General features: G+C 39.3%; 2 protein-coding genes across 3 annotated transcripts in view; one reads left to right on the top strand and one right to left on the bottom strand.

Moving 5' to 3' along the window:
* Nucleotides 1–7,427: 7,427 nt before the first annotated feature.
* Nucleotides 7,428–22,044, top strand: ccdc135 (coiled-coil domain containing 135). 2 transcript variants are annotated; one of them, XM_024292548.2, is made up of 17 exons: nucleotides 7,428–7,642; nucleotides 8,283–8,430; nucleotides 9,572–9,713; nucleotides 9,800–9,925; nucleotides 10,225–10,419; nucleotides 11,012–11,239; nucleotides 11,353–11,481; nucleotides 14,190–14,253; nucleotides 14,403–14,531; nucleotides 15,216–15,344; nucleotides 15,749–15,975; nucleotides 17,275–17,469; nucleotides 17,600–17,710; nucleotides 18,376–18,477; nucleotides 18,554–18,706; nucleotides 19,213–19,352; nucleotides 21,252–22,044. In XM_024292548.2, the coding sequence occupies exons 2-17, from the start codon at nucleotides 8,315–8,317 to the stop codon at nucleotides 21,337–21,339; spliced, it is 2,274 nt and encodes a 757-aa protein (XP_024148316.1). In that variant the 5' UTR covers nucleotides 7,428–7,642; nucleotides 8,283–8,314; the 3' UTR covers nucleotides 21,340–22,044. The 2 variants fall into 2 exon arrangements, with proteins under 2 accessions (XP_024148316.1, XP_024148315.1); XM_024292547.2 differs by having other exon boundaries at nucleotides 14,187–14,253.
* A 383-nt stretch (nucleotides 22,045–22,427) lies between these two features.
* The window catches only part of LOC112158889 (macrophage mannose receptor 1), a gene marked incomplete in the record, with an annotated part of 7,832 nt that continues 6,086 nt past the window's right edge, over nucleotides 22,428–24,173 (bottom strand). Inside the window, 1 exon segment of the mRNA XM_024292550.2 lies at nucleotides 22,428–24,173. Within this exon segment, the coding sequence (XP_024148318.1) occupies nucleotides 24,110–24,173 (64 nt within the window).

Raw genomic sequence — 24,173 nt, 5'->3', positions numbered from 1 at the left:
GCAGTACCGGCTTTTCTTGCTGCCTGTTCCAGGTTGCCATTTCCCTGTGGGATTCCAAGGTACTTGTAACTGTCGTCAATGTCTGATACCGTTCCTTCTGGGAGTGAGACTCCTTCAGTGTGGACTGCCTTGCCTCTCTTCGTTACCATCCAACTGAACTTCTGGAGCTTGAATGGCATCCCAGTGTCGGCACAGTAAATCCTGCTGGTGTGGATCAGGGAGTTATGTCATGCTGGCTCTTAGTGCATAGCTTGATTTCATCCATCCAAATAGCGATAGTGGCCCCATTCCTGAGTCAATATCTATAGCCCATCTTTTTGAACACAAATACATATGCATGGGGTGTGCAAGTGATGAGTAAAATGCTCACACTGACAGTCTAATTCCTAATTTCTGAAAGTCAGGCTGAATGCCCAAAGTCTGCACTTATTATGGGAACAGCACTGGGTCCTTTCTGTGTAAAGTTTCCATATTCTTCTCCATGTGTGGGTTTTCTCCATGAACCCCAGTTTCCTCCCATAGTCCAAAAACATATGAGTGTGGCTCTGCAACAGACGGGTGACCTGCTCAGGATGTACCTCGCCTTTGTTCAACTGGGAAGGTTCCAGAGGCCACATGACCCCAAAAGGGATTCATCAGGTTTTGACAAGGGATGGATGGGTGAATGGTTAGACTTCATTTCTTCTTTTGCAGAACAGAGATCCCTGCATCGCATCACTAAAACTGTGTTCCTGAACCATTTTGCTGGAGTCTGTTTCATGAGTCTGTCTCTGGACGTGTCTAAGGTTGTCTTGCTTTTGAGGTTGTCATATGTTTTGCACAACGCACATTTTGAGGCAGCTTTGGTGCATAGGCATGGCGATACAACCTCTGATCAGAAGGTTCCAGGTTTGGTTCTAGCCTCACCTGCCCATGTATGTGTCAAAGTATCCTTGGGACAGTCTATGACAATGGAGCTCTCATCAGTAGGCTTGTTAAAGTAGCAAAGTATATTATAAGTGTGCACTATTTATTTTTTTGCCCCACTCTACTGGTGGCTTTGCTTGTGACAATATTTTGTTTGTAAGTTTGCAGTTTTACAGCAGTCATTGTCACTTAAGTGACAGTATACTGGTGTCTTTTGTGACTCTGACATATGCATTTGTGCTAAACTTTTGTCTGGTCGTCTGTCTTGCACAGCAAGTATTGTGACTTTGTTTCTTTCCTGCATAACTGGTTGTTTCTGCCTTTGTGTGCTTTTTTCCTGCTTTTGGGACCAAATCCACTTTGTCTGTTGTCTCTCTCTTTAGTGCATGTGAGACGGACCCCTTATCGTTGTGATTTTTGTGTCAATTGCGTGTTTGTGCACTTTATTTTATTTTTTTTCTCATTGCATTTTTGGTGACTTGTCCTTTCTTCAATGGTCTTCAGTTGAGCATACTATATTTAATGGGCGGTTTTGCCAGAGCCAAAATGTGTGAACCTTTAGAAAACGTTTTAACAAGTTTGGGGTTAAGCTCTGCTGAATCCAGAGGTTATAGTCATTGTTTCAGTTGGCGTGGCCAACTAGAAAGCTGGAACCTGGAGGTAAGATTAGATCTGAGTCACGCTTTTATGGCTGATCATGGAAAATATGTTTTGTTGCCAAACTCCTCGAACGTGACTATAATCCATTCTCCTACTTCCCCAACATCAGCTTGAAATTTAACTTCAAGAAACTTTGATGTTCAGCAAGTAAACAGGGTATTGTAGAACTGCACCAAAATCTTTTGTTGAAATGTCTTTTTGACAAAATGTTTGATGCTGTTAAAATCCAACAGGTTTATTGGTTCAATAATGGAGTATAAGGCATTGTATGTACTTGTTTATATTTTGTCCATCTTAGAACTGACTGAATGGGATGATTTTAATCTTTTCTGAGGCTTCTATGGTCACTTCAATGGTCCTATTTTTGGTACAGTGGAGTTGGTCCATGCACAACCTATGAATGGGCCTTTAAGCTTCTGTAGGGAAAATGATTCTACACAAATTAGATTGTTTTGACATGTTTTCTCTATACATGTTGTTTTTACACTCTGGCTTCCTTGACAACTTGACCAATTATATGTGTGTGTTTTACATGTCACCACGTTATCTATGCTTCCCTTTTCCTGTGACCTACTTTGCTCACCTGGCACAGGTGTGCTGCACCTGTCTCATGTGAATTGGATCAGCTCATCTGTCCCTGTGTTAAAGCTGTGGTGAGCAGGTCAGTGACAGAGGGGTAATTGAAAAAAAGCTTTGCTGATATGAGGCAGACTGGGCTCATTGTTTCCTATTCTTGTCCTTTCTCAATGGGGGGGGGGCGTAATAGTTAGGACGAGTGACAGTTTGGCCCGGCGTGTTCTTCACCTCAGCACGGCAGCACCTCTTTCGGACGTGAAAGTTTCATACAAGCATCTTGAGTTGTCAGGAGAGTCACGTGACTGAAAAAAAATTCAGCAAATACATCCATCCATCCATCCATTTTCTTGACCGCTTCTTCCCTTTCGGGGTCGCGGGGGTGCCGGAGCCCATCCCGGCCACTGATGGGCGAAGGCGGGGTACACCCTGGACAGGTCGCCAGTCCGTCGCAGGGCCCCAATCACACACCCATACACTCTCACATTCACACCTAGGGGCAATTTAGAGTCACCAATTAACCTATGAAGCATGTTTTTGGACGGTGGGAGGAAGCCGGAGTCCCCGGTGAAAACCCACGCATGCACGGGGAGAACATGCAAACTCCACACAGAAAGGTCCCAGCCGGGAGTCGAACCGGGGCCTTCTCGCTGTGAGGCAAGAGCGCTAACCACTGCGCCACCGTGCAGCCCTCAGCAAATACATAAAACCACAAATAAAGAAACATGAATAAACGGTGGAAAACTGTAATTAAAAAAAAAGTGAATACAAACATTTCAGAAAAAGTAAATCACTAAAACAACATCCCAGAAAATGATTGCCACTTTATTATATTTAAAAATAAATGCTCAGGATGAAAAAACTAAAGTTTTATTGTATACAATCCTCATAATAGTTGTCAAAAACAGGCAGGCGGCTGAGTCCATGTGCAGGTTTATTGACGAAAGAATTGACAGGAGTCAATAACTACAAGTCCGTGAAACTAAGGCTGAGAAAAGGTGGTGGAAGTCAAACACAAGCATGGGAGCATCAGAGATCAGACGTGGGATATAACAGAGCAGGCGTAGATTGGGGCAGGCACTCAGGGACAGAATCAATTTGAGGTCGGGAAACAGAATATCAGGTCCAGATAGAAACGCTCAGTAATGCAGGCAGAGGGGCACAAACAATACTTCGCACTGAAACCTGTGTGCTGGGGCTGCTGGGAGATGAAGTGTGTTAGTAAGCCGGAGATGGCTCCCACCAGTGACCAGAAACAGAGCCCTGACTCTTGACAACAGTGTTATGAGTCTTAAAAAACAGATTTTTTGCTTTGCTTTTTTCTTACCTGAAAGCTAAATGTTTTATTTTTATCTGAAATGCTGGCTCTTAAAATTCTTTAAAACCACATTTAAACAGAACCTTTAAACAGCACCTTTAAATGGCTGATTTCAAAAGAAATTATTCTGAGAAAATGTTTTAACTTTAACCAGTAACTGTAAATTGAGGCCTTCTTTTCTCCTTTTCATTCTAGGACTTGACACGTCACTTTGCTTAATTATTATATGTAGCTGATAGGAGACTTGTAGTTTATATGGACGTATTTAGAGGAAGCCATAAAAAAAACTTCCCGTATTCCTACATGACCTACCAGGAAATGTGGTTAAATATTACATTTCAAGTGAAAAAATAAACACAACCCATTTAAAAGTAATTAAAAAACCCAAGGTGACTATTTCCTTGCTCAGAACTCATGAAATGTTACCATGGAATCCTTGTAAGTGTCCTTTTTCCACTTCCACTCTTCCACCAGATGCAGTTTTATGGTCCTAGACAATTTTATAGCCATTCCTGGTACTACACTGCAGTAAATCTAAATCTCTGATCACATCTGAAATCACAAGAAGTTGCAGCATTATTTGAGTGTTAAACATTAAGGGCCCAATAACTAGAAGAACCACCTTTTCCTTCACCCTTTTCATCGACCCCTTGATATTTCTCAAGCTTTGAGATTTTCAGTTATGTTGGAGCTTTGATTACAAGCTTCTCAACTGTTTTTGTGTCTCTAATGTTCACCTTTTTGGAAGTCTATATCTTGGAATCTCTAATTCAAGTTTTGAACATACAGATATGGAACCAGTGGACTTGATCCTAGACCACTACTGTTGGTCATAAATGAAACTCAAAATGTTGAGATCAGGTTTATTAATTTCAGATAGCTCTACAAAAGTATAAGTCATCGTATCTGGCTTCATGCGATCATTTAAGTAACCAATTTACATATAAATCCTGTTTGTGGAGGAAGCTGGAGTCCCCAGAGAACAGTAAACTGCACAGAGAAAGGTCCCCCATTGGGGATTTTGTTCTTTGTTCAGGTCCCCCAGATGGGACTTGAACCCGGCCCCTTTTGCTGTGATGCAAGAGTGCTAACCACTACACATAGTCTGATTGTTCTATATTATTACCAATGACCTGAATGCCAGTGGTTATTGGAACAACATAAACTTTGTAATATAGATGGACAGGCGTCATTTCATAGTTTATCACAACAGCAAGACAACAGAAAAGTTCTCTGTCCTTCGAATCCAATTTTAACATCATCGGCAATGTTGCCTTTAATTTAAAATAGTTCGTCTTTCTGTCTCGTTACTTTATTGCTTGATTTTTATTAAGAAACATTTTTTCTTATGCCTCTAGAAAAACACAAGCAGCGAGAGGAGAAGTTGTTCCCTGAAATGATCCTTTGGATCACTAAAGGCCTCGGCATCCATTGAATTCTGATGGGCACCAGGTCAGGTGTTATTCCTCACATATTTAATACAACAGTTTGGAGGTAACTTGCAAACACAGGAGAGAAGATCCATCCAAGTACAACAACAAAACAACTGTGTTGTTGAACATTATCAAAGAAGAGGTCTATTCACTTCCTGTTATAGTGCAGTCTTTGACCTCCATATCTGCTGCTGGGTTTGTTTTGATCACATTTGTTCAGAAAAACTGCACTATGCAGGAAAGTTTTAGTTTCTAATTGAGAAAACAAGATGAAGAAGCCAGCTCAGTTCAGTCAAAACACCTAAATTTATCTAGAAACGCAAAAAAAAGTTTGAAAATGTTCTTTTAACTTGTTTGTTTGAACATAATTAAATAAGAAAAACAGGTCAGATTGATGTCAGATAACATTATTTGGCTACAAATACTATATAACTGGTTGTATTTGCCTTATCTGGGACCCACCCTAACTGCTAAAACTGCTCCCAGCCAGATGTGACCTAAGGCCACTGGAGGTGTCTGGGATAAGATGGATTTTATGACTGATTGTTAAAAATAAATAAATAAATAAATAAAAAAAAATAAAACATTTCTGAGATTTTCCTTGTAGCGATATCATTCTGGTGGAAAAGTTGTCACGTGTAGGTATCCTTTGTTTGTGAAACCTTGATCTAATCTTAGTTTTCCAAGTTTTATAATATTCCATTGTAACAAGACAATCAGGGGTAAATGTTTCACCCGTTTTTTTGTGTGGCAGTTACACCAATGCTTCCCTTAGATTGTTTTATATTATAGCTATGCTTTTAATCTTCACTTTTTCAAGAACATCTGGAGTTTGATTTCTCCTCCGAGTGTGTGTGTACATCTAAATGATAAATATATACATGCAGTCACTCGTTTGGAAATGCACGTGTGGTTCACGTTGCTGCAATATTTGAGTCACACACAGAAAGAAGTTGAAACTTGACAGCCTTAACAACAGAGGCAAACAGAGAGACATTTCAGTTTTATTGTTACTGGAGAATAGTGAGGAGAACCCTGTTCCATCAACGTCTGAGGGGATTGTTGGAAAAATATAAACTAAGGGAGAGCTGCTGTGATTACAGGCTTGGATGCCACACAGATGCTTTTGAAATAGGGCCTCTGGGTATTTAAAAATAGAAATTTCTAGTCCTTTTAAATGTCATTTTAAACATTTTTTACTCTTAATTGCTGAACATATTGTTTTAATGTTTTTTTTTGTTTGTTTTGTTTTTTAATCTCACATCAACAAGAGCTACATAGACTGAAACTGCAGAACTTGGGTCAGGGTTAAAAACCTACATTTTACATTTTTATTATTGTGTTATAAAGCAGAGCAAAAGTCATCAGCACACAGCAACGCTTGATCTCCTGCAATTCACACTTAACGGTCTTGGTATTGCATTCTTTCACATCAAGTTGCCAAGGTGACGGCCAAAACATGAACATTGCCAGAGTTCCACTTTTGGGAGGAAACGTTTAGGCTGTGCAGACGGTGAAATAAAACGTACGGTGTCCTTACACCACACTCTGGTTAGCCATTGGTGAGACGCATACTTGCTCCTTACTAATGATTTACACAAAGGATGTGCAGGTGATATGTGAGTAACTGTGAGATGTTCATAGTATGTAAGCTCAAACTATTATCTGATTGTCTAATTTTCTAATTTCTGACGACCAAGTTGCACACAAAGAACAACACTGAGGGGCTCCTTGCATAGTGTAAACAATTTAAAGGGGTAGAATAAATCCATAAGACACATGCCTGCATATCACCTACTACCCTTCACTTAACCATACATGTTCACTACAACCTGATGCCAGCAGCATGCCCATAGAAAAAAAATGTGCTTATGAACTCACCGGATTGTCAATGATCTCAAAATTTGCCCACACAGGATATGCCCCAACCAGACAGTGGATGTAAAGATTAATTCCTGTATTGTCCTGTTGCGTGCAGCAAACGTTAGTTCTGTTTACCAAAAAAAGCACAATTTCATCTCATTGTTCCTATGTTTTTATGCACATTCCATGTAACAAAGTGCTTTTGCAAATAGGACCAGTTAAGCAGAAGTAGACGTGTATCAAAAAGTATTGAAGTGTATAAGTATGTACAAGTGTACTAAGTGAAGCAAATTGAAGTTTACATTTTATGTTTTATAATGTAAACTTAGACTAAAGAAGTATTCAGTTGGTAATTTTTTCTTACCCTTCTTGTTCATGGTCTATAGTAGACTTTTTATACTCAAGTACACTAACAAAAAACATCAAGTATGCAACTTTTTGCTAATGGTTGTCAAAGTTAAACTAAACTAACTTTGTTAACATGACAAAACATCTGAAGAAAGGGGGAAAAAAAACTTTGGTAAATGGTAAATAGTTAAATCGAACTTTTATATAAAGAGTTGAATATTATAAACATTTTAAGGTATTCTGTTCAATGTACTTTTGTTTTGAACATCGTTATGTCCGAGGGTCCTTGAACGCAGCTTCATCAACTCTGGTTTCGTCCTTCTCGCCGTTGCCATAGATACGGCGCAACAGCACGTTTCCCTTCGGAGAGTCGGAAAAGTTTGTTTTTACTGAGACACAAATTCCTTTCAAAATAGTTTTTGCTTTAAAGTTTTCGACCAGAAAGAAGGACGAAGACCTGAACTGGAGAAAGTTTGTTTCCGTTTCCGTTCAGGGTCCAGGACGACAGCAGCTCTTCTGCATCATGTTCCTTCTTTAACAAGTGAGATGATTACACTATAAAACTTCTGTTTTTTGTTTTAATTTTTATAATAAATTATCCGAGTTTTTTTTGTTTGTTTGTTTATATTTTTTATTTTATAACGTCAATAATTTTAATTTTTATATTACAGCTTGGAAAGGGAGCTCAACATGCTAATGTTTACCTGATCCTGTTTTTTTTGTGTGTTTTTTTTACTTTACTTGAATTTATTTATTTTATTTTATCATAAAACGGTATCTGTTTCTAAATTTTTCTATTAGATTGACCTATTTTAGAATTGTTGTTTTTATTAGTTGAACAGGAAGTTAGGTATTTTATTTTGGTATTTTCTTTGTTGCTGAGATAATGGTACCATTATGGATGGGTGGATCATTTAAATTAATTGATTAATTTAAATATTTTTATTTAACTGTATTTAATCATTTATTTGAATAATTTGAATCTATTTATTTATTTATTTATGAAGAAAACTTTAAAATAAAGTTCATGTTGGAAATTGAAACCTTGCTGCTCTTTCATGTGGTGACACCATCTGTGCTTAAAGGGTTTAAAGGTTTGCTTCACCTGAAATCTCCTTCACTCTGCGACCATTAGAGGAACGTCTGCTTTCCTGATTCCTGTGTCTTTGTGGGTTCCTCAGGTGAATCCTAACACCTGCCGTTCTGGCACGAGATGGAAGCTGAACTGCGGTCCGCCTTTGAGGAGCAGCTCAGAATCAGGGAGGAAGATGAGAAAGAAAGCACAAAACAACCAGAACTGTCGGTTTCCCACAAGAATCTGGAGTTTTTGTGAGCTTTCAAACCACACACACACACATGTACTCACACATAAGAGAAGCTGTGAAGGTGAAAAGATGTGTGTTTTTTGTGCAGTTGTTCTGCTCAGAAATTATTGTGTTGGATAATTCGGACTGTTAAAGATAAAACAGGGAAATAATAAGTGACAGTTGTCTTCTACACAGTAGAAGTGATTAAAGCCAAACTATCTGCATGTATCACAGATTTAGGTCATCTGTTGCATTTTTGGAAAATCTGAATGAAAAATGGACATTTGAACAAAACTGACTGGATTTTTATGCATTTGTACTGTGATGATCTTGCATTCTGTGAGTTTATCGGTTGCATTGATTTATATTTTGTTATGTTCCATGTCCATGTAGCCAATTTGGTAGCTATAAGGATAAAAAGCCTGTCCTCCTCCAGGCCTGACTTTGGGATTTAGGCAAGAAACACTGAATACATTTATTGACACTCTCCAAGACTGATAAGAGAACAGGTAAAACAAAGAGGGATATGAAAAATGAAATAAAAAAAATAGAGATCTGCATGAACTAAACTTGTTACAACTGGTTTAGGCTTTTGGGCAATGCCAGTTTCCACAAGAAGAGATGAAGAAACAGAAAAGAAAATAGATTTGGCACACCAGCTGAGACAACAAAGAAGCAACCCAGTTTAACAAAGTTTACACAGAATGCAAAAACTTTCCCCCAACACCTCAGTTAAACTGATAAACACAGGCACTAACACATTTAGCAAAATGACACAACTACGGGTTCTCACCTGTCACTGCCAAACACAGCAGCCTGTCTCTTTTTACGCAAGATTTGACTGCAGCCGTCAGCAGTTTTCCAATCACCTGCTTTAGGCTCTTCCCTTTAATAACCAACTTTCTCACCAACGTTCTGACAACCAATCACCACCAGGAAGCTCCAAATCTCCATCCATGTTCACCTGCACTTGCAGCCAATTCCATGTATTCTTGTTTTTTTCATCATGACTAGACACATAATTTCCTGCTTTTTAACATTTCTATGATTTATTTTCATAAGCTGAGCAAAGAGTCACCAGGAATACACTTTCACTCAGTTTTACATCTTCATAGAATAAATCTAATTGAATAGAAATGAAATATCTGCATGTTGTCTCTCAGTAACCCACAGTCCTACACGACCAACTCTGCGGTTGAGATCCGTCTGCTGAACATCGCCGACAGTTTCCAGCGTCAGTATGCGGTTCTGTTTCCTGACCGCAAACCGCTGCTGCTCTGCCCGCTCAACGAGTGTGGTGTGCGGGTAACAAGTTCCTCAAATGTTGTCTATACTTCTTTGTTTCTTTGAGTTAGTTATACACGTTTTTCTTTTTTTTTTTTGACTGGTAGAAATTTGTATCAACAACTCTTCATCCCTCTGCGACCGGCCTCTGTGAACTACAAAGCTGGCAGGCCTGCGCTTCCTTTGTGGCCAACTTCATGTCCCTGGAGCTGCTGGAGCCACCTGTAGACCTGGTCAGAGGGGGAAGCCTTTCATTGTTTTTGAAGGAGTGATACTTAAACACAAAATCTTTAACATACTGTAAGTTTTCAACCGTTAACACGATCAACGTCATTCCAGTAGATTCTGAAGGAGAAAAGCGGCTCGAGCCGCTTTTCTCCTTCAGAATCTACTGGAATGACGTTGATCTTGTTTATAATAAAAAATACACTAAATTAAAGAACGGTGTTCTATATTCTATGGTAATCAGAATGTTACATCGGGCTTTGCCTGCAAAGGATGCGTGCCTCATTCAGGTCGTGTTCTGCCGCAGCCCAAACGCTTGTTCTCCCCCACGTCGGTCCTACGGACTCGGAGGGCTTCCTGTTTTGAGTTCGCCACACTGCTGTGCAGCCTGCTGCTTGGCATCAACTATGACGCCTACTGTGTCAGCGGCTATGCGGTCAGAGACATGTGTCTGCTCGACCAGAGCCGGCTTCCCTGCCCCCTACTGGACCCTGAAGTCAAGGTAGGCCTTTATGAAGATACATTCCTTTCAGAACTAGTTTTGAGTTTTGGATCTGCAAATAAAATGTGTGTTTCAGCAAAGTAAAAATGCAAGAGCTGAATATTTTTGGCTTTATCAGAATGTTCTTGTGTGAAAAAGATCTAGACCATGGTTCTCAAGTCTGGGGTGTATGGGGTTCCATTAGTGCCAAAAGTATGTTTTTGCATCCACTGTCTACATTTTTAGGTTAATTGTCTTTGTCTACTGAAGAAGTTTATTGAACATTTGCTCATGTCTAAGTGCGACTGTGAAACGACAGGAGCTAACAACGCTAGCAACTGTTGCTAAGGACTTTTCTGAGATCCAACAACAATAGCAAATGCAACGTTTCAAGCATAAAGTAAGCTATGACATCAAAAAGTAAATACAAAGTTATCATCAAAGAAGAAGAAATATAACCTTTTTATAATGCTCTGTTGTAAATTTGTATATTTAAGTCTGACAGAATTGCCACACAGATGCCGTGTGACTCCACTCTGAGTTCTGCAGTGGATTCTGATGGTTCTGCTCCACAGTTTTGAACTGGATTCAATCAAAGAATGTTTTCTGTCAGGAGGAGGAGGGCGCCCAGCAGGACCCAGAAGACCCGCTACGAGGCTTACGGGTCCACTGCTGGGTTCTGGTGTTGGCGGGGAGCGGCAGCATCCAGGAGAACTTTTTTATCGACCCTCTCACCGGCCGTCGTTACCCCACAGACAGCAGCAGCTTCCTGGGCGTTGAGAGTGTGTGGAACGAACTGAACTACTATGTTAACATGCAGGACTGCAGGAACGGCTGCAGTGTGAGTCCAACTATATTCTACTTTCATCACTAACATAAGAAAAGTTTATTTTTTATCTAAACATTTCTGAGCAGTTTGTCTGCTTGTTCTGAAAACGCGTTTTTCATGCGTAGGGACTGAAGTTTGACCTGGAAGACACAAACATGTGGGAGCCCGTCCTGCACGGAGCCACCAGCAGAAAACATCTGATTCCTGACGTGCTGAAAAGAAAGGAGAACAGAAGGATCAGCAGTGAAGACGAGGTATCGTGTTTGTTCAAAGAGTGTTCATGTTTGTGAGGCAGAAGCTGATCTTCAGAGGAGGAAACAAAAAATCTAGACATGAAGACTATCTGTTTGGTATCTGCTTATGCATGTGTCCCACTATGTCAGTCAAAGTAAAGTTTGGACCTCCAAAAAAGTGAGTAAATTATCTGGACTTATACCAAATGTTATTCAAAAATTTTAAGGCAGGGGTTCTCAAAGATTTGTAGCTGAGGCCAAAATTAAGAATAATTTTACAATTCTAGTCAAAAATATAGATAAACAGCAAAAATACTGTTTTTAACAACTTTAATGACCAAGCGTCATTTGTACAGTTAACAGAGCATAAGAACAAACTAAGCAAGATTTGAAAGATTTTTTTAGCTTATAAATATCATGAATATTGGTTAACATCAGGCATGTGATTTCTATGTAAGCTATTTTCAGCATACATTCTGCAAACTCTTCTTACAAACTCCCCAACACTGAAAGGCTTTCTACGCTGGTGTTGTGTCATGGTACGTTCCCCCAGCCAGAATTTATTTCCCCACATTGTTAATTTGTTTTGTAACACACATATTTTGTCCCAAAAAGTGTTAAAAGAAGGTGGATGATATTTGCATATTTTTCTACATAAAACAACAACAGCATTTGTGTTAAAAAAAAATTACCTTTGTTTAAGATAAGAAAGATGATTTATGAAAGTGACTTTGTTATAGAAGCATATAACAATGATTAATTAATGAATAGTTGTTGCTTCTATCAAATTTTTGGGGGCATAGATTCAGTCAGGCTGGATCAGCTGCGACCCGACAGAATCCGTGCCTCCTCTCATTGTTTTACATAGAATGTGTGGAAAAAATAAATAAATATGACGATAAATTCCCAGAAGCCCCAGAATAAAGTCTATCGTAATCATCCGCCTTCTTTTAACACTGTTTGAGACAAAATATGAAACAAATCAATGATGCTGGAGAGCGGGGAAACACATTCTGGCAAGAGGAACATACCTTTGGCACAACACCGGGTCATTTCCAAAGTCACAAAGTAGTTAGCTTCTGTCACAGCTTCACTGTATTTCGCCAGTTTTGTAAATATTCTCTGCCGTGCAGCATAGTTTGCTGTAGTTGTTGGAGTTTATTATTGCGCTCCTCGCCGGTAAATTTGTCATAGTTTTTTTATGATTTTTAACATAGTGGTGATTTATATTGAATTCTTTGAGTTTGGCATTAGCCTGCTAAGAAATAAGGCTTATAATTTTATCCATCCTATGAGGTACGACAACATTAGCATTTGTCCACTTAGTTTGAAAGCGCCAAGACATCATTTTTCCCTCAAAGGAACCTGCTCTGAATCTTTCTCCGAATCCCGCTCATCTTCCCGCTCTGACTCAATTTCTACTGGTTTTTCCTTTCTCCGCAGAGGCAGTGACAGAAAATGTTGTCTGCCCTTTACTGGTAAAATTAATACATTGCACCATTGACAGCTGGGTGTAATTACCTTTTTGTTCCTGCAGATGCCACCAGAAACCACAAAACATTTTTTTCCAATGTACAGCTGGTTTAATAACCATCAATCATGATTTATTTTGGACAAAAAACAAAAACTCTTCCTGCGGGCTGCAATTGGCCCGCGTGCCACACTTTGAGAAGCCCTGGTTTAAAGTTAGCTTTGCTTTAAAGACCCACTCCAATGACAATGCAATTTTTTGTCATTTTGGCAAGTTCTTGTGGTATTTTTCTCATGATGGAGGACATATCAAAATGATAAATACAGCATTTTGAGTATTCCTTTATTCAAATCGTTGTGAATCAGAAGCAGATAAAAAATGTTGATTAAAAAGTTTGTAGTTGTTGTATACAAACTACAATCGATGGATCTTAAGCTCCCTTCTCTGTTCCATTCTGATGCATTCACTTAAAAACAATTTGATCCATGAACGTCTTTGTTTTCCTCGTCTGAGATTAAATCTGGATCAAAACTGATATTGCTCACCGTTTTTGTCTCTCCAGTAATGTTAGTTTAGCTCCACTCACAACCCAGAGGTGAATTTCTAATGAACTCCTGCTGCTCTACAGAAGCTATGTCCTAGAAAAAAGCACAGTTTTTTTATGTTGGATAAAAACTACAAAATCCTAATTAAATGACCACTAGGAACACTTCTGCAATAGATCAAAAGATGATTGGAGTAATCATCTTGAAACAAACCAGGTTAAACAAACTTTTTTTTCATATAGAGGCTCTCATATGACTTGCAGAAGATGTTTGTGGTGGGTTTACTGTAAACTCTTTAAGCCGTTCTATAAAAGCCTAAAATATGCAAATGAATGAAAAACATCGTCATCTTCATGTAGAAAAAAATGTTAAAAACAGAACATGAAACGTTAGTGTTTTGGCTTTATTTTGACATTTTTGCACTATAGATTTGTGACCCAATGAATAGAAACCTTTAGCTAAACGTCTCAGTTTACTCGATTAAATATTTATTTAACTGACTCATGCGTTTGTTTTATTTTTATCTTTTGTTCTGTTGACACAAAAATACCCCGAAGTCTCTGAATAGCAACGTTTGAATACGTGGGTTTAAAGTTTAAACACTGCGACTGAAGAATAAATATGTCATTATTCCACTTGAAATGAGCATTTCTGTTTACAATAAACTTTTAGCATTTCTGTGAATCTTTAACTGCCTATTTCCTCTAAAGCAGGAGCAGCCCAGAGTCTTTCAGATGCCCAGATCCTGGGTCACTTTTATTACCATCCATGAAAAAGGTGAGCAAAAGTTATGCAACTAGAACATTCTCCCATAACATGCAAGTTGGTTGGATCTTCCCACTTTCATACTGTGATGTAATGCACCACTAACGATGATCAAACCCATACGGACGTAGACAAAATCTGCTTTTCCTTTTGCTCCTCAGACCTGGAGAATCTCTGGCCTGATGGGGAGAAAGTGACCTTCTATAAAAAATCAAAGCTGGAGAGATTTGCTCCGTATCTGAATCCAGACGGTCTCATCACACGGCTCACCACGTACAAAGACCAGGACTGTGAGGATGAAGGCTTTTACATTTACACTTTTATGCATTCTGACCAAACTGACTTTTTTGGGCTTGAAAAATTGACAGTATCAGGGAACTGGACTGAGTGAGTGTGACGTCACCCACAGAAAACGCCTCACTTCCGGCTCCAGCCAAATTAATTAGTCGCCATTTTTCCACGATACGGACGCCACCATGTTGGAGCCAGATGACAGTGACAGTTCCAAATTGATCTGAGTCAACGTTTCTATGGCAACTACTGCTGCCGATCATGACTGAGCTTTTTCAAAGTCCACACCCCTTCCACTGAAAGCAGCTCGGGAGAAACTGTCAATCAAACATTTGAGGCGGGGCCAGCGGGCACCACATGCTTTTACTGAGGCATCTGATTGGTCAGTTTATGACTTCAATAAGTTGTGATAAAGAAAAAAATATCTTTAAAAGAAATTAGCATTATAAAGATGTTTAGAAGAGTGTTTCAGAGCAAGAATGGTTATTCAGACAAGTAGAATGACCAAATAATAACTATTTATTTCTGTATAGAAGTCTGGGATTTTGGCTTCTTGGTGCCAGTAGCCACTTCCTGTTTGGAAGACCAGGGGGAGGGGTTCACTCCGTCCAGTTTCTTTATACAGTCAACAGATTGAACAAACAAAAGCTAAGGTCCTCTGGCTCCTTGTGTGAATGCTGAAGGTGCTGAGGTCGCCGTGGTGAAGGAGTGGTACAAACACAGAAATGACAGCCTGGAGGAGAGAGAAGTCAACAAACTCCAAGACTCCACCTCTGAGCGCTTCAAATATGGAAGACGATTTCAGCTCCTGTGTAAGTCTGCTGTTAACTCACTTCAGCTCAGAATGAAAGCAGGTGAATGTCACTTTTACGGACTTGTATTTAATGTTGCAAAGTGGGAATTGAACTGTGCAGTGGCTGTCATGATGGTGCTCTTACATCAGCAAAACTCTGTTCCACAGACCATCTTTAGAAGTTCTGTAGAAAGTCATCAAACATTCATCTTCTGCTTACAAATCTTCTTTCTTGGCAGTAAAATCTCTTTCTTTGAAATGATAATGCATTTCTATGAAACAAACATTTATGGTATGAGTAATGGAGTTAATCTACTAAAGTTCTACATTTTATTTTTTTGCTAAAGATGCTGAGTCTGTCAGGTCATTCCTGTGTGCTGAAATGAACATCATCCAACACTCAGTGGGATTGTTGTCATTTAGTTCACAGGGTCACTTCACTGAGCTCAGGCATTGAGCGACAGATGGAATTCAGCAGCTATGTTCGCCCTGATTACCTGGCACGGAGGATATGGTCACCCAATGAGATGGAGGAGTTCTACGAGGGTCGCAGAGACTTCCTCTGGTACCGAAAAGTCATCTTTCAGTCACCGGATCAGATTGACGATTCAGTCTGTTGGAAAACTCTCATAAGGAGGATAAATGTTCTGGTAAGCAGACTGAAAGAATCAAACCTCAGATGATCAACACGTTGTTGTTCTAGTTACTTTAGCTACAGAATGTTGTTTCATTGTATGCAGACCTCTAAAAAATTGTTTAAAATTTGTGAAGGCAGCAAAAAAAGTTTAAAGACCCGCTCCAATAAAATAGTATCTTTAACATGTTCTTTAAAGCATTTTTCTAATAACTGAGGATATATGTAAAGAAAATTAAGATTAAAATCACATTTGTGAGCATTTCTTTATTCAAATTCAATGTGTATCAGGAGCAGATGAAAAAATGCTGTTTGGGAAAGGATTTATTTGTGACAGAAAATCAGAAAATAGGCTTGATGGGCCACAAGCGTCCTGCTCTGCTTCATTCTGATGCATCCACTTACAGACAAATAGATCCATGAACGTCTTTGTTTTCCTCGTCTGAGCTGGAATCTGGATCAGAACTGTACAGCTGGATAGCTCTGATACTGCTCGCCATTTTTTGTTACACTGGTAATTGGAGTTATGAAGGACTCTAAGCTAGCGGTAAACAAAGATCTCTCAGCAACGGGGAGGAGAAGGGGGGGTGGGGTTACTCCATGCAAATCAAATCAAACTTTATTTATAAAAAATAAAGGATACTTTCACAGCTGGAAGCGCTTTAAAACAAAGACACAAGTTAAAAATAAGAGCCCCCCCCCATCCATTTACACATACATCCCATGACTCCACAAACAATGAGTTCTTATAAACCTTCTAAAAGAAACGTGTGGAATGCTGATCCTACCCACAGCACAGAGGTGAATTTTTTGCTCCTCAAAAAATACATCCTAGAAAATAGTTTTTTTTTATTATAGCTAAATTTTATTCATATCTAAAAGACCACTAGTAACACTTTTATAATAGATCAAGGATGACGGGAGTGGGACTTTATTCTTAGCTGAATATTTCAATTTCACTGTGATTATTTCTGTGTGTCGGAACTACACAAGAGGATAATCCACATTTTTTACTGAAGGGGAGGATTTACTAAATAGAAGATGCAAATTTAAACCTGACGAGGTTATGGAAGCAGAACACAAACTAACAGAATCTGACAGGAATAAAATGAAAAATCTTAAAACAAATCAAATATCTTCACTACTCTGGGCTGCAAATAAACTATCAGATGTCAGGACCTACAAGACTGCAGTTTTTTTAGTTTTTTGTTTTTTTTTCACAAACTTATAACGCACTTTTTGCTTATCTCAGCAGCTGTTTGACTTTTAGGTCAAGAGTGACAACAATCATGTCTGTAACGAATCTTTGTTTCAGACTGTGGTGGAGCGGTTTCATAGGAACACCACCAAACCTGCAAATGAAGACGTGGCTGAGCGTGTCTTCCTGGTGTCCGAGGGACAGTTTGAACTGACCTTTCACTTAATGGACCACCGGTTTATTCCATCCAAGAAAATCCTTACAAAGCCGCCATTCAAAAAATTCTCAAACGACTGTGTCTCCACCTTCCAGGTGAGGATGGCTCAATATTTCAGCAGATGACTGATGTAGATTTTACTGTTTAGCATTTAAAATAAACTGTCTTCTTATACACACATGCCTCTCTGTGTGTGTGCGTGTGTGTGGGGGGGGGGCTGTTCAGATGGACCTGCGTGCAAAGCCTGTTTCCACACTGGCTCCGTACAAGATACTGGAGGCCCTGCAGAAGGAAGAAGACCAGCTGGCAGCTGAAATCAAAACTTCACTGAAAGAGGTAAGTCTGGCAAAAGCTTTATTTCTGTGGACCTGATTCCTGATTTCCTTTGCTGTGTTTAAAAGTCACATGATCGACCATGTCATGCAGCAGAACATGTAGAGATGGGTCTTTTACTTCCAGGATGGAGGTGATTTGAGCTTCAGTCATGCAGCAGTTTGAGACTAGCCCTGTGCAGATTGGACCATATTTGTGAACATTTGAACAAAAAGATTACATTTTGTTCTTGTCCAAGATAAAACTTATAAAAAATGTTGGCAAATGTGGATAGAATGTCTTTCCTCTGGTTGGAGCCATATGAGTTCACCCAGCGACCACTAGGTGGCTTGTTGTCCCCGCATGTCAGTCCCCATTCACTCTGAGGTAAATTGTCCCCACTTCAAAACAAAATGAACTTACAATTTGGCACCAAAGCTTCTACTTTGGATGAATCGGGCAAGACTACTGACAGGTGTGTGTCCCACTCAAATGTGCCAAAAAAAACAACAAAAAGTACCAGATTTGGCTTGTGTTTGACCTCTGCCTGCCTGACCTGATTTAGCTTTGTGGACTTTTAGCTTCTCTCCTGTTCTAGAGACCAGCGTAATTACAAATCTAATATTTATTGTACCATTAAATGTGTTGTTACATTTGCATGAATTAACTATGTGAACTTGTGTGAACAGATGGAGGACATTATAGCCTGCAGAGCCCAGGAGGAGAAGGAGGTGAAGCTGAGAGTCAGGAGAAAAGAAGCTGCTCCGATATGCAAAGACAAGGAGCAGAAGGTGAAACATTAACACACACATTATACTGTCACACTCGTTAGAGATACGTAATCTCTTTCTTCTCTTGACTCTGAAGGACGATAACCGTTTGAAAATCGAGGAAGTGGATGTTCTGGTCAGCAAGAACCTGGATGCAGAGGAGGCCAGGCGGCTGTACCACTGCTTCCTGGATGAGTTCAAAGACAAAATGGTGGCACAAGCCAACTTCCTCCAGGAGCGTTATGAGAAGGTAGATTGTTTGACACAGATTCTCACCTAAATGTTCTATTTATATGCTTTTTTTTTACCTTTGATCAACTCCATAAATGATAAACTCCCTCTTTCTAGGCTCTGTTCACGTGTTATCTCAAAGTTATTTCCTGAATGGCTCAAATCCAACTTATTTTTTTTTTTTTTTACTACATGACAAAATCTCACAAATTCATCTTGTGATTTTGCTGCTTCACTTCCAGCAATCAAAGATGCTCACAACTAACGTGTGCAGCTTCTGATACATTTGAGCCTTCACATAGTGCAGACTGTTGCTTCGGATTTAGCAGCATGTCATCTGATTTCTATTAAAGTTTTATTGAATATTGATCAACAGAAGACCTGGGCTGCTGGGATGTGACAGCAATAGACTTTGCAAATGTAACCAATCCAGACCACTTTTCTTTAGTTTGAAGATTCAAACATTATCCTGGCTTTACGTAAACTACAGATCGGGGTGCTTACATGGTCACGTTTGCATTTTAGGTCACACGGGAGTTGCATGCAAAACAGAACCAGTACCGGCGGAACCACCTCACGATGACAGAGAAGCAGCAGGAAGAATACCAACGCTTCTGCTCAGAGAAAACAATACAGAAGAAAGCCACTCAGATTCGCCTCAACAGGTAACTATACACATAGACACACACAATAGGTGTTCCTACATACACCTTAACTGCAACCACTTTGAGATTGTTCTGGTCTTTTTTAATGCTACATACAACCTAACGACAACATGGTGATGACTCAGTTGAAATAAACTGGTTCTTTTTAAAGGGTGTTTTTTAGGGATAGTGTTACCTTTCAGTCCCTAATTTCCCCAACATAACCTGACTCAACCACTGACACCATGTGAAGAACTGAAAACCAGACACTTAAAGGGAAACCAAACACTAAATCAAATTTTTTTGGGCTGTTGACCTCTATAAATTAGGCTTTAAAAGTGCTGTCTGTTGGTTGTTGCCAACGTTTTGACAAATTAAAATAAACTTATTTAATTCATGAAAATGTAGTCAAAAACGGTCAGTGTGCTGCCCCCTACAGTTTGAAACAATTTGAATTTTGTGATTGGTCAACTGGTGAAAGTCCCAGAAGTTTCACGTCATCATGCTCTGCTGCTCCAGTATAAAAGCCTCGCCCATCTTTGATTCTGGAATGGTCAGTTGTTAGCTTTAGCATGGCTCGTAGGTGTATCGCCGTTTAATACGTTAGCCTTTATTATTTTACCACTTTCAGACACGGGTCCCCTTCGGACCTGCAAACCCTCAGCTGCACTGGCAGCCCTGCTGTCGGGCATTGCAAAAGCAGCGTCTCTAGCCTTGATATATGTTACTGGATTGGCCCTTGTCTATTTGCTGCTACAGACAGAGACATGCATGCACAGGCGCCATTGGTATGCATTAAGTAGCAACAACAGAACGCAGCTGTTTCAATGTAAGACATGCTGGCATAAATCAGGCTTGCTCTCACATTTTCTAACCGATTTTCACAAACTATGGCTTGAATTAAAGCTTAGAAAAGGATTGATGTTGCGATATATTTAAATTTAACATTTTTCAAATCTGGGCTGAGATTCGAGTCAGCCTCCAACTGTCCTGTTTGGTTACCCTTAAATAGAGTGAGGGTAATTAAGTGAAATGAAGACAGCTGTAAATAATGACAGACCTGAAACTGATAAGACTGAGGGACAATTCAAAACAGAACATGACCACAAATAAAACAACTGAAAAACCCAAACCAAAGTTTACAATCCTGACAGCTCATCTCTGTCAAGCTTTGAGGACAAAGAAAAAGCTGAAGTCAAAATGACTTTTTTGTTTTCACACAAGTACCAGTCAAAAGTAGAACACAAGTTTGTCCATTCAGCCCATAGACATATTATCACTGGAAGAAGTTAAGTCTGATGTCACTCATAGGAAATACTTTACCTCTGGCTCTTGTGAGATAAGGCCAAATCTGTCAATGATTTTTCCACATTACAGGTGCTGCCATTTGGAGCCAGACAGTGATTGGTCCAAGTTAGTCTTTAGGGTAGCCAATCATAAGCGAGCTTGTTCAAAGTCCACACCTCTTCCACTGAAAGCAGACTAGGGAGAAGCTGTCAAGAGCAAGAATCATTATTCTGGCAAATACAATGATTGAGTAATAACTGTCTGTTCCTCAATAGAAGTCTGTGCACCAGCAGGTACTGCACTCTCCAGTGATTCTACAGTCTATGATTCAGCCGTACTGACTGTGGTTCTGCTGACGGTTGTTCCTAAAGCCTTTGTCATATGCACCCGTATGGGGGTTGACCCACACGGGCCTATAGAGAGGACCTGCTGCAGCAGGATAAGACTCCATGTCATAAACACTTGTCAAAACACAATGAAAGCAGATCCTGAGACTGTGCTTGTTGGTATCAAGGCCAACTTCATGACTTTATGGTTTGGTCCTCACAGTTTAAAAATGTCTAATCAAGAACACATAGCTCCCATCAGCATTTTAAGGAACACAGCATAATGTCATGTGTTTGTTTGTTACAGGCACAAGGAACTGGCTCATCAAACGTACAAGGCTCTGGAACAAAAACTACAACAAAACCCAGCCTTCCATCCCCACCTGAAAATGTGATGGCTTTTGGTGGAAAACACGGGAACACACTGATATTTTGTTCAAAGCTCAGACATCATACAAAAAATTGTCTTTGCTCTAAATAAACAGTGAATGTATAGCCCTTTTGTTCCTTCCATCAAGGTCCAAAGCGTCTGGATCAAATGCCCAACCCACCACACGGAGCTCCTCTAGATGTTGAGGAGCTCTACTTCAAGCTCTACGTGGTTGACTGAGCTGCACCCTACATATATGGAAGCGCTCAGCCACCCTATAGATGAAGCTCATTTTAGTTGCTTGTATTTGGGACTTTGTTCTTTTGGTCATGATCCAGAGTTCATGACCTTAGACGAGTATTGCAACAAACATTGGCCAGTAAATTGAGAGCTTTACCTTCTGACTCAGCTTTCTCTACATCACAATGGACTAAATTTGCCTGCTGTGGTTTCCCCTGATGACACATCATGCAAACACTTTCTGTGTTCATTGTTCTGTTTTAAAATCTGTTCTGAAAATTAGAAAATAGCAAAAAATTGATGGATGGGAAATGTAGTTTGATCCATTCATGAGGGTAAATACTGAAGGTGACGATTAAATATTCAGAGTTTCTTGTCATATGAAAGTATGGAAACAGTTTTCCCTGTACAATGAAGTTCTTATTTTTGCTGTTCCCCCAAAAGACATAAAAATGCTTATGTAACGCAAAATAAAAATATAGAATCTGCAGTCTGTTGTAACAGAGTCCTGAGAGTCATTGAAGTCCCATTCCAGCTATCTGTCGTAAAATGGTTTTCAGTGGTCTTTTATGATTAAGATTTTTAGCCAAAATCAAAAGAACTGTCGTTTTTTAAGGTATAATTTTTTGCAGAGAAGCAGAAGTAAATTCAGAAATTCACCTCTGAGTTGTTGGCAGGACTTTTGATATCCCAGCATTATTTTTTTTAACACTCTCTCCCACTAGCTCTGCGGTCTGTAAACTGAGGCTATGGAATCACATGCGGCTCTTTTACCCCTCCATTGTAGCTCTCTGGTTAAAGAAAAAGAATAATAATAATATAAATAATATTAAAAGTAAGTAAGTGGTATATATACATGTTCAAAACACCAAGTAAAGTGACTCAAGCTTTATTGAACTCATTCATTTAGACAGTACGTATCATAAATTGAACTAAAACATTTTGACGGACATTTTTGACATCTTGTGTGGACAGTGGTTTGGTCTTCTGACAGAACCTCTGTCAAAAGTGAAGAATTTTTTCATATAAAAAAATGCTTTTTTCTTTGTTTTATTTTAAACCAAAAAACAACAGTTCATTTATAAGTATCAGAATTGTAACAATAACATAAATACACAGTAGTGTTCACATCTTCTAAAGCGCAAAGCCAAACTTTGTGGTAAGAATTAAACTTGAACGGCTCTTTAATTGTTGAAGGTTGCAGACCCCTGCGCTGGTTTATAGTACCTCACAAACGCAAGCTAAAAAAAAAAAAAAAAAAGAGCAAGCAATATCAGAGCTACGCAGCCGTACAGTTTTGAGCCAGGTGGCAGCTCAGATGAAAAAACTGAAGACGTAATGAATCTAGTTGTCCACAATGGGTCAAGTAAACAACAATGAATGAATTAATGAAACTTTATTTCTATTGCAGTTAACAGCATAAGTGAGCTGAAGTGCTTAACAATAAAGGGAGATAATAAGAAAAAGTAAAATTGAGATAATTAAGAACAAAAAACCCAGCATAACATTACAAAAAGCAATAAAATCCAAAACGGTTTGATAAGAATTTAATAAAATAAGTAAGCGAGACAAAGATGCCACCATTTACTAATTCCATTTTAAAAAGGTTCGTTTTTAGCTGAAATTTAAAACTGTTTAGGTTAGATGCCATGCACAGTTCTACATGAATATTATTCCATAAGTGAGGACTGACAATGGAAAAATAAAAGTCCCCTCATTGTTTCTAGACTCTACGAAGACTCTAGAACGGCCATGAACAGTTAAAAGCTCTTTTTAGTAAACTGGGCCAAAACCATGAAGAGCAATGTGGGAGCACTTGGACATTTGGTGGCCATGATCCAGCGGTAGGGCGGTCAACTCCTGATCAGAACACTGAGGGTTTGATTCCCTTGCCCACCCATGTGTCAAGAGGCTTAACCCCAAATTTCCTCTGGTGGAAGTTTGGCGCCAGTTTTTGGCTGCGGAGCCGCTACCAGTGTGTGAATGTGTGTGTGAATGGGACTATGACTGTAAAGCGCTTTGGGCCTTCAAGGAAGGTAGAAAAGCGCTATACAAGTATACGCCATTTATCATTTGCGTACAAAGAGTGGTATAAAAAATAATTTCTTGGAAGTTTGGTTTTACTTTGCTCTTCTTTTGGCTCACGGCCTCGGTATGAAGCCCAATGAGGCAAATTTCCTTTGTGATATTGGGCTATATAAATAAAATTGAATTGAATTGACCTCTTTGACTTTTCATTTTGGATATACTGTTTCTCATATACTTAAGTGAGGTTCAGACCTTTATTTCTAAACTGCCGAAAGCTACTGCAACCTCAGAAAGGCTTAATTCAGGTCTTAAAATGAGGGTCCAGAGGCGTTTGGAGGTTCTCTAGGTTTAAAGCAGAAAATTCATAATCCTAATGCTCAAACCACAGAGTAAAATAAACAGAAGTTCACATGTTGATCAAATAGCTGGCAAATGAGCCAAAAGAAATATATTCATTGAGTATAAAGCGAGTACAGAATTGCAGTCTTGGGGTGAAGATAGCCTTTGTGCTCTTCGTTCTGCATCTTCTAGTTGAAGATCTTTCCACTTGACTGTCTCTTCCAGCTCAGTTTAGGCTCTCCATCCACTCCT

The sequence above is a fragment of the Oryzias melastigma genome, linkage group LG7, assembly GCF_002922805.2.
Source record: "Oryzias melastigma strain HK-1 linkage group LG7, ASM292280v2, whole genome shotgun sequence".
NCBI lineage: Eukaryota > Metazoa > Chordata > Actinopteri > Beloniformes > Adrianichthyidae > Oryzias > Oryzias melastigma.
Note: the sequence above shows the minus strand (reverse complement) of the source record. Positions and strands in the feature narration are given on the sequence as shown.

What these genes read in the sequence shown, in the direction of transcription:
- ccdc135 (XM_024292547.2), top strand. Translation starts at nt 8,315, where the DNA reads ATGGAAGCTGAACTGCGGTCCGCCTTTGAGGAGCAGCTCAGAATCAGG. An exon ending in TGGAGCCACCTGTAGACCTG is followed by an intron (nt 9,926 to 10,224) that starts GTCAGAGGGGGA and finishes GTTCTGCCGCAG; the next exon opens with CCCAAACGCTTGTTCTCCCC. An exon ending in TAAGGAGGATAAATGTTCTG is followed by an intron (nt 15,976 to 17,274) that starts GTAAGCAGACTG and finishes TCTTTGTTTCAG; the next exon opens with ACTGTGGTGGAGCGGTTTCA.